Raw genomic sequence first — 10504 nt, 5'->3', positions numbered from 1 at the left:
TGCTAGGACACAGGCATGAGCCACCACACCTGGCCCTAATATACATTTCTATAGAAATAAATCAGTGTCTGGCTGTATCATTTAATCATTGCTCATGGTGAGAAAGAGATGGTGCTAAACATCTGCACTAGTCAGAGCTGTAGTTGACCCAGGGACACTTTGTTGCTGGACATATGATTCACCCTAGGCATGAAGAAGGCCTATCAGTGTCATTTCTTTAGCCTCCGAATAGAGTTAGGCCATCCAATGCAAGGAAAACACCTTCCTCCAAAAAATTTAGAAGTCCTGACAGGGAATACCATATTAAACATACAGCTAGTGTTCTTAGCAAAAAGATGTCATGGGATAAATCAGTGTCTTTTTATAACATTCAACTTTCTCCGTAAGTATTTGATCATCTCAAACAAATTTTATCTTTAGTGTATAAATTCCTCTGGTTTTTATTTTGATGGTAATTTTGTTTGAATGTTATTTCTATGGAGAATATGTAACATCATGTACAAATAAGTTAAGGACTCATTTTCTAATTTAAGAAAAATAGATGGGAATCATTTAAGCCTAGATTTTGAAATCTAGGAAAAAGGTTGGTTAGCATGCTTAAAGAAACATCTTTGTTGTGGAGGTGAAATGAAACTTCTGAAGTATGTTCTGATTCTCTCTCTTTCTCCTTCTCTCTCTCTCTCTCTCTCTCTCTCTCTCACACGCATGCGCGCACACACACACACACACACACACACACACACACACACACACACACACGCACTTTAAACCCGGGAGTCAAGGGAACTGTATTGGGGTGGTGGTAGTGGGGGGCAAAGTAGATGTCATCTTTCTCATACTTGTCTTTCAGATGGAACCCCCCTGAGCTGGCGGGTTGGAAGAACCAATGAAACACACACTCATCGGGAAGGTTCTCTGCCTGATGCTCAAAAGTGTACTTGTGGATCAGAAGGGAACTGCATTGATTCTCAATATTACTGCAACTGTGATGCTGGCCGGAATGAATGGTGATTTCCACATGATTTCCCTGCACAAAAATGTAGTTTTTATTCCTTAATTATGCATAGTTAATTAAATATCAGACAAGCTGGTACAAAAAGGTAACTAGACTAAAGTATGTTCAAGCAAGTTAAAAATATGTTTTGATGACATATGATCAATTAATTTAAAGATTAAATTTCATGATGAAAGATTTACTGTAATATTTCACTGTGAATACTATATAATGTACATTTTATTTTTTCTAAAATAGAAACACCTGGTAAGTTTTCCACTTACTGGAAATCAAATATCAGTCTTTTGGAAGTTTAATTAATCTATTAAGTATTCACGCAGTATTCTCATAGCAGCAACTCAAAGGTGAATTCCTCCAAATCTTTGTCATAATAGATTTGGGATGCAATGCTGCATGTTCTATCATTCTTTTAGAAATTCACAATAAACATTAACACATTAGAACTCTGAGAGGTCCTGCATAAAAGGACTGTGTTTATTTTTTGGAATCAACAATTTCCCATACTCATTTAACTCTTCGTTAGTGCAATACCAAAGCTTTAAGAACCAAATGTTCTGTAGACCACACTTTGAAACAACTAACACGTAGAATTTCAAGGATTTGAAAATTGTACTTTAAGCTTTCTTTTGAGGGCAAGAATTTTCTCATGGAGATTGCATGCTTCTTTTTATAGAAGTTGTTTTTGAGGTTATTTTTGGAATGTGTGTTGGTCTTGTTTTTTATTTGTAATGTGAAAATGTTTTAAATTTCTGGATTGAGGTTGCCAATTCAAAAACATTGTCATAAAACAACTAGACTATGTAGACTACATTCTTTTTTAAAAAAAAATCTTAACGGTCAGTCAGGTGTCAATATAGTTGATTTGTCTATAAAATAATCTAAGCAGTAATTTGATTCCTAAAAATTCAGTTTATCATTTGGACTGCATGGTAGTCCACTTACTTAATTGACATAAATAAAAACTATTTTGAATCACTTTAAAAAATATTGTTGAATTTGAAAAACACACTTGAATAGACTGGAGTTGTCAATAGAATATGTACTATATGCTTGCATGGGGATTATTTTTACTGTTCCTCAAGTTCAAAATTATAAAATTATTATATAGATTTATGAGACACTGATTTTCAATATTTTGATGTACGGTCCCAATACAGCTTTTTCCCATTTAAAAAATGAATGCGATTTTAGTTCAGTGAGTAACAGGAAAAAAAATCTGACCTGTAGTTTTACATTTGGCCACCAGTAATTCCCAGGTCTTATATGACCTTCTGCCCATTAAAATGCTTTTGTAAAAGTTAAGATGTACACTATAAAGTGTGTAGTATTACAATGTGATGATATTTGTTAACCTTGGACTCCGTAATGAGACAAACAGCCTATTCAAATCTTCTTGCAGGGAATCTCTAACAATCCTAGAGATTTTCTTTCCCTTTGTTCCACAGGGGGCTCCTGCCTGTGTCTAGCTCCTGACTCTTACAAGACCTAAGGATCACTTGGCCTGTCCCCACCCCCATTCCCTACAGGTCAGAGAGGAGAGATTTGGCAGGGCATTGCTAGAAAGCCAGAATTATATATATTCTCATGGCTTTTTGATGTGGTTTGAAGAATGTTAAGAAATCTATTTTTTTAAAAAAAGTTATAGAACATTCTATTAGTATTAAGTGCATACTTTATTGTATATCTCATTTGCTTGGGGCAATAACCAGAGGAACATACCACATGGAGGATATAATTGTATTGAGCCACCTTCCTACATACTGAGCAGTGAGGCAGGGGACAGAAACTGATATGGGTCCAGGTCCTCTGACACTCTTAGCTGTGTGGGCTTCAGTTCATTAGAGTAAAGGGCTGCACTCGTGTGATGGAAGACCTGGGCCTTTTGTTTGGAGGAAAGTTTAAGAGGGAAACAGATTGAAAAAATTAAATCGAGTCCTAATTACAGAAGTGGGGATTCTGGAGTCATTGCTTTTTAAGCTTATTTATTTTGAAATTTCCAGTAGACAGATCTTATTCAACAGTAAGAATATAACCATTCTCAAATTCTGTCCCAACTCTTGTAGAATATGTTTTGTAAATACGGCTGTGTGTATGTGGGAGAAGGTTGGAGAATTCTAATTTCACTTTTAATTTTTCAAATGAAATTAATTTTTCAATTACTTTATAAAAATGGAATTCTAAAGATTTTATGATTAAAGTTATAAATAAAGATGAAAAGATCTATAATTGTAATAATATGGATTAGGATATAGAGATAAGAAGCTAATCCTAGTTTTTATTCAAAGTCTTTCCTCAAGTAATTATTGAAGTGCTTAGAAAGTTTTTCCTGGTGAGTTTATAATGAAAGAATATTATTCAGGAATGGAAGTAAATTGAAAGCTATTTTGCTGTCTCTTCGTGTGCATGTCTGTTAATGTGACCAGTAGTATTGGTAATATAAACTGTCACCATTTTTTCATAAGTCGTCCCTATAATCAGCAGCTCTTTCTAAATCATGTTATATGAAAACAATAATTTATGATCTGACAGTACCCCAGTTAGAGTAAGAATTTTCTATCAAATAACTAATTACAATATGCCATAAGTTTATTATATAAATAAATATATTTAAATGGCACTATAATAATTTAAAATATTAAACTATACTCCAAGTTAATATATGGATATAAACATATAGTAGACTATGTTTAAAGAGACGTATATACTCTCTAAAATATGCATATGACATATAATTCAACTATTTTCAAAAATCCACAAGTTATTTTAATAGTTATAATGATTACAAATGTAGCTGCAATATTATTTTACTTCTAAGAATTTAAATAGGACTTTCATGTAATTATTTCAGAGCCCTTTAAAAAAATAAATAAAAATAAAAAGCATAAAATAAGATGACTTAAATATATTCAAATGTACAAATAATCACAATAAATGTGAATGAACTCTTTATTCATTTAAAAGCCAATATACGTAACCAAAGTGTTTGTAATATTCTGAAATGAAATAAAAAATAAATAAATAGAAGCCAGACAGACCTTATGGTATTAGATTTTTAAAGAAGCTATATAGCTTATGTACAAAAGATAAAACATAAGCAAGCACTCAGTAAAGTTGGAAGTGAAAGAATGGAAGATATTTATCAGGTAATGCAAACTCCAGAAATAAACAGGTATAGCTGTGTATATCAGACAAAGACAGAAAGCATTATTAGGGATAAAATTGGACCCTATCTAATGCTGAGGTTAATTCACTGGAAAGATCTAACTACAGTTGTATGCATCATCAAATGGTTTAAAATATATAAAGAAAAAAATTAGCTAACATGCAAAGGGAAAGTGACAAATTACCCAAAATAGTGGAATAATTTAATGTAACATTTTTGGTAATCAATAAATGAAGCAGATAAGAATATTATAATACTATAATTAACAAACTTGATATTGCAGCCATATACAGTTATACAAAATATATCATTCTCAAGCAAGTATAGAACGTTTTGCAGATGAGTGGAATCTTAACGAATTTTAGAGAATTGGCATGATAGAAACTATATCCTTAATTGCAATATATTATAAATCAATAACATACAGTTCTTAAAAGCTTGTACATATGCCAGTCAAAGACACAAAAAGAAATGAAATACAGGTACTCCATGGAAATAACAGAAAGGTTAGAAAAGAAGAAACCAGGCTGGCAGACACTGTGGACAGCGTGATTGTGAACATAGAAAATCTAAGGTAATCTAAAGAAATATTATCGGGATAAATGAGAGTTCAGTGAATTTGCTGAATTTATGACCAGTCGATATTGAGAAATTACTTGAATTTCTATAGTATCATATTAATAAAATAATTGCCATTATAAAGCCTAGTAAAATTATTTGCAATATTAACAAAAATGTAAAATTCTGTGGAATAACTGCAATACCTTTGTGAAAATTATAAAACTTTATTAAGAGCATTAAAGACAACCAAGTAAATAGATTGATTCGCTACTGTCATGGACTCCATATCTTAAAGCAATGGTTCTCAATCAAGAGTAAACTTGACCCCCAGGGGATATTTGGCATTTTCCGAAGATATTTTTGTTGTCACAAAGGGAGGGGAATTTTTTCTACTGGTGTGTAGTAAGTGGAAGCTAAGGCTGCTGTTAATTATCCTACCAATGTACAGGCCATCCCCCACAGCAAAACATCATCTGGTCCAAAATATCCATAATGCTGTCATACTTGAGAAATCCTGCTGTAAAGATATCATTCTCCTCAAATTAAATTATCAATTTAATGACATTCCAAACAAATGCCAAGTGTTCTATTTATTCGTATAGATTGTAGCAAGCTGATTTTAAAATTAATAGGGAAACTAAGAGTTAAAAAATAAGCAAGATAATTTTAAAGCTGGAAAACAAGGTGAAGATGCTAATCTTATCAAGACACATCATACTGCTGTAGCAATTAGTGCGGGTTGAATCAGCCAAGCAATAGGCAGATCGATCAATTAAACAGAAATTGAGAACCTGGAAATTTTTAGTGGATTAGTTGTGTATCATAATGATGATTTTATTACTGATCTACTCCCCCCCCAAAATCATTAAAAGTTAAAGTTGACTCAATATTTCACCCTTTTACCTTTCTTAACAACCCCCTAAATTTATAGCTCTGCTTTGCATCAAATGAATTCCCCTGACAAACAATGAATAGTAGCTTTTAGAAGTTTTTGTACTTCCTAGGAAAGTAGAATTTCTTGAGCAATAGGAACTTTTAAGTGAAAAGTGAAATTACTGAATTTTTAATACTGCTACAAGAAATTTTTGTACCTTAAAATGAACTATTTCCAACTTTAGACGATAGTATAAATTTTAGAAAATAATAGGAAGGAAAGAAGAAAAATGAGATGTCCCTATTAGTAAGTTTTGAGTAGGTCTGGTAACCATGACAAATCTGCCGTATTCTGTTTGAATCTGGGAAGACTGGGATCTGCCTGTACCAATTAGAAATTGGTGAAAAATGTTGGCCATCCTTATGCTCAGATTAAAAAGACATTTTAGTGTCTGCCCTAACACAACTGAGATACGCTATGGATTCCCCTTACACATTCTCAGTATTTTGCACAACTTTCAGTGTAAAAAATGAAATGAAACTTGCAACTTTAATGCAAAATGGGTCTTTAAAATTCAAGCATCATCCATGAATAATTAATAGAATTGCATTTCCTCTACTAGGCTATCTTGCTAAAATGGCAATCACAGAAGCTGAAATAGTTATTTTTGATGCCTACTACATTAGTAAAAAATTTCCCAGACTGACCTACCTCATTCCCCAGCAGATATATTTCTAGCTTGTCTACCATCAGTCCACTCCAAAACTGAATGGGGATGATTTTTAGATAATCCATGCTCTGTTCTGTGCATAAAAATAAGTAACAGAGTCTTAACTAGGTAAGGCAGTGGGATTTTAGTCTGATTTTAGAAATAATTTTTTAAGAAATAATCTTTCTTTACCATTAAATATTTCATATTTTTCAGGATATTTAATTCATATTAATTTAAATCTCTTTATGTACATTATAGGTCGCCTTTTTTTTTACAGGATGAAAATCTTAAATAATATAGTCATTTTATTTTCGTTCTATCTTTTCAAATTTGAAACTTTGATGCCTAAAGTCTTTTATAAAAGAAGTTGGTTAATGCTTACAAAACTACCGTTAAATAAAAGGAATAAGTTCTAATATTTGATAGTATAGTTGGAAAATTATAGTTAATAATAATTTATTGTATATTTCAAGAATTACACAAAAGAAAAATTATAATGTTCCCAACACAATGAAAAGATAAATGTTTGGAATTATGGATATTCCAGTTACCCTGATTTGATCATTACACATTGTACATGGGTATAAAAATATCACATGTACCCCAAAAATATATATAACTATGATACATTGATTAAATTTTTTCATTTGGAAAACTTTGTTTTGCAAATACAAAAGGATTGCAATGATTAAATATTAGTTATTCTGATCTTTTGCCACAAATCCAAACAAAGGAAGGTTTGGGAACTGAGCAATTTAAAGAAAAAATATTTGCTAGATTCTACAGAGATTCTATATCAGAATGAGGAGCTGGATAAGAGTGTTTTGTCTATAAATCAGAATACACATGCAATGGAGGCATAGATATGTGATAATGTATAAGCATAGGTGTATAAATATAAACATAAAATATAAGTATTATTTTGCAAAAGAGTAGACAAATGCCTTTACTTTGGGCAGAGAGGAAATTAGATGCATAGCTGGGACCAGGACCCCAGGCCTCCCAGCTTTTCCTCCAGGCCCAGAGATGTGCGTTTATTTTCCCAGTCACTTATACATGGGGTGATGATGATGATGGTGGTAATAACAATTAATATTCATGATGTCCAATAGGCTGTGTGCTGTTAGGAGGCAGAGACTGTATTTTTTGCTCTGTGTTCTGAGTGCCTGGCATAGCGCCTGCCCAGCAGGAGGTGTCGATTCAGTGACTGGAGACAGCATTTCACAGGACATTTTCACACCTATTAATCTATATTTATTTGTAAGGGTGTTGTATTTATTTTGGTTTTGAATCTATGGAGTTGTTTTTTCAATCTAAAAAGTTAGCAAGGAAAGAAATACCTAGGTACAATAAGAGGACTTTAAAACATTAATGATGAATTAATATTCTGGAAATAAATATCTAAATCTAGCGTTACCATTTATATTTGTAATTAATAATCATTGAGATATTATTTGTAATCAATAATCATTCAGACATTATCCTAAGACTAATTTTACAAGAGAAGTTATACGCTTAATTACTGTGAAAATCCCACACTTGCAAAATGACCACCCTTCTGGGTTTGCCCCCTTACCTCTCTGTGGTCATTTAGACCAGGACTTAGCAAATGAGTCAAGAGTTGGTAAACTACTGCTTATGGGTCAAATCCAGCCCACTGGCCTGTTTTTATATGGCCCATGAGCTAAGAATGTCTCTTTTTTACATTTTTAAATGGTTGAAAAATAAAAGGAAGAATATTTCATGACATATAAAACTTGTATGAAAATCAAATTTCCGTGTCTATAAATTGTCACTGCAACACAGCCGCGCCTGTTTGTTATTGTCTGTGGCTGCCTGCGTGCTCTGCAGACAGAGTGAAGTCGTAGCTACAAGAGGCTGCATGGCCTGCAAAGCCAAAATCACTTACTCTATGGCCCTGTACAGAAAAAGTTTGCTAAACCCCAAGTTAGATTCCTCATAGTCTCTGTTCTCTCAAAATATTGAAAATGTTTTTAAGTGTTCAGTTAAGTCTTTTAATGTTGGTTTCAAATTACAATAAGAGATCATAGCTAATTTTGTCAGTATGTTAATCAGGATAATTTTAAGGGTTTTGGTTCGTTGTTTTTTAGGACCAGTGACACAATAGTCCTTTCCCAAAAGGAGCACCTGCCGGTCACTCAGGTTGTGATGACAGACACAGGCCGACTGCATTCAGAAGCAGCTTATAGCCTGGGGCCGCTGCTCTGCCAGGGGGACAGTAAGTGGCAAGAAAAAGATTTCTTTTCATAACATGTTTTGGTTATAAATGAGTAGACGAATACCCTTATTTTGGCCAGAGAGAAAATTGGTGGCAGTGCCAGGACCAGGATGGATCTCAGAAAAGCACAGGTATCGTAAAAACACTGTCTGTACCGACGATCGGTATTTCCTTAGTGAAGAATTAGTTTATAGAGGCTGAATTATCTTTGTTTTAACTTATTACTTGGTTGGCTGGATTTATTGTCCATTTATTGTATTTCTTCCAGAACAGTCATTAAGTGAAGGATTTCCTGAGCTCGTGAATGCTTGGGGATATTTATTCATTAGCCCATAATGTTTTCAGACAACTGTAGTGGTATAAAATTATTGGGACACACTTTGCTTTTTCAGACCTTTGTACATATCATTTCATCATTATAGGGTACTGAGCGTTATATTAATCTTCTTTGCTGCGATGTTTTCATTCACGGTTGGATTCCTTGGTCAAGCTTTCCCTCACCCACCCCGGGCTCACTGGCACTGCATCCCCAGAATTGTGTCAGGTTGGTGAGGACCTGCCTGTTGCCCTAGTACCTGAACAGCAGCTAAGCCAGATATAAAAATCTTACTTCCCTGAGAAGAGTTTTAATACTGTTTCTTATACCCTAGCATTGTCTGTTGCTGTGGAGAAGTCTGAGACTAAATTTATTTTGACTTCTCTGCCCCAGTATGTGTAGGATACTGCTGGGAGAGGTAGTCCAGTGCGGACCCTGAGCAACCCTGCACGTTCTTGGGGATGTGCCAACCACACGGCGTCTCCAGCCCCTGATGCCAAGCAATTTCTGTACCCAATCGTGTAGGCAACTAAGGAGGTCAAAGAGAATACAGCGTTGCCGCCAATGGCTACTCACTCCCCAGAGAGGAGGAGTTCTGGCTTGTGTGCTACTTGCTCAGAAAGTTCCACACACTTGTCCCTGGGTTCGTCATCTGAGATGCAAACCTACCGTGTGTGTAGCATTGACCTGGGCCAGTGGATCTCATTGACCTGTGAGATTTGGAGATAAAGGGAACTGATGCAAGTATTCTAATGCCTTTGCTGCTTGCTGTGCTCTAATAAAGTTCTTTGACTTTGACCCAGAAATGTATTGGCTATCAGCATCCGTGGAAGTGTGGCAAGCTAAATTGTTAGTTTGCAAGTAAGGTGAAATCTCTGATTCTTCACAGTTCTTGAGAGGCTATCCTTCAATTTCAAAGCTTATCCAGAATATGCCTCAGTGTTAATTATTCAGTGTTAATTTTTCCTAGAATAAAGCATGCTTATTTTGACCTAAATATTCTGATATTTTATTCTCCTTCAGGAGAAATGGTTTTATTATGCCTTTTTTTTTTTTTTTTTTTGAGACAGAGTCTCAAAAAATCGTCATAGCTCACTGCAACTTCTCAAATGCCTGGGCTCATTATTGTGCTTTAAATACGTTTTCTGTTTCATTTGTTGGATTCTCTGCATCTGGGACTTTATGTTGACCTGTCTTCCTTTGCCCTTCATACATTTTCTGGTTTCTCAAATTGCTTCAGTGTCTTTGTCCTTTTCTGTATTCAATGTGATGATGCTGTTTTTCCTCAATTTCAGTCATTAGATATCAACTATATTAATTCCATTTCTAGATGTTTCTGATTTATCTATTATTTCAGTGATGATTTGTTTGGATCTCTATTTAATTTTTCCTTAAAAATCCCTTTTAATGTATTTTAAAATTATCTAATCTTTTAGTTTTAGTTGTACTGAGTTAATGTTTGTATTATTCCCATACTATGAAGCTCGTACAGGGGTTTTCCTTCCCTGGGGTTGAGTTCTTTCAGATCAGCTTTTTCATATGTGTGTGCTGTGATCTGTCTTCACGTCCTCCTTTCCTCCCATTCAGTCTGCCTTGTACATGTTCGCTCCTTCCTTTATTCCTT

General features: G+C 34.2%; 1 protein-coding gene across 1 annotated transcript in view; it reads left to right on the top strand.

The window, feature by feature from the left end:
- LOC105816400 (contactin-associated protein-like 3) overlaps positions 1–10504 on the top strand; it is a 156860-nt gene that overhangs the window by 116817 nt on the left and 29539 nt on the right. The window contains exons 11-12 of the mRNA XM_012651809.1: positions 851–1007; positions 8437–8564. Coding sequence (XP_012507263.1) covers positions 851–1007; positions 8437–8564 — 285 coding nt within the window. The remainder of the gene's footprint in view (positions 1–850; positions 1008–8436; positions 8565–10504) is intronic.

Source organism: Propithecus coquereli, unplaced genomic scaffold, assembly GCF_000956105.1.
Source record: "Propithecus coquereli isolate 6110/MARCELLA unplaced genomic scaffold, Pcoq_1.0 Scaffold370, whole genome shotgun sequence".
NCBI classification, from domain to species: domain Eukaryota; kingdom Metazoa; phylum Chordata; class Mammalia; order Primates; family Indriidae; genus Propithecus; species Propithecus coquereli.
Note: the sequence above shows the minus strand (reverse complement) of the source record. Positions and strands in the feature narration are given on the sequence as shown.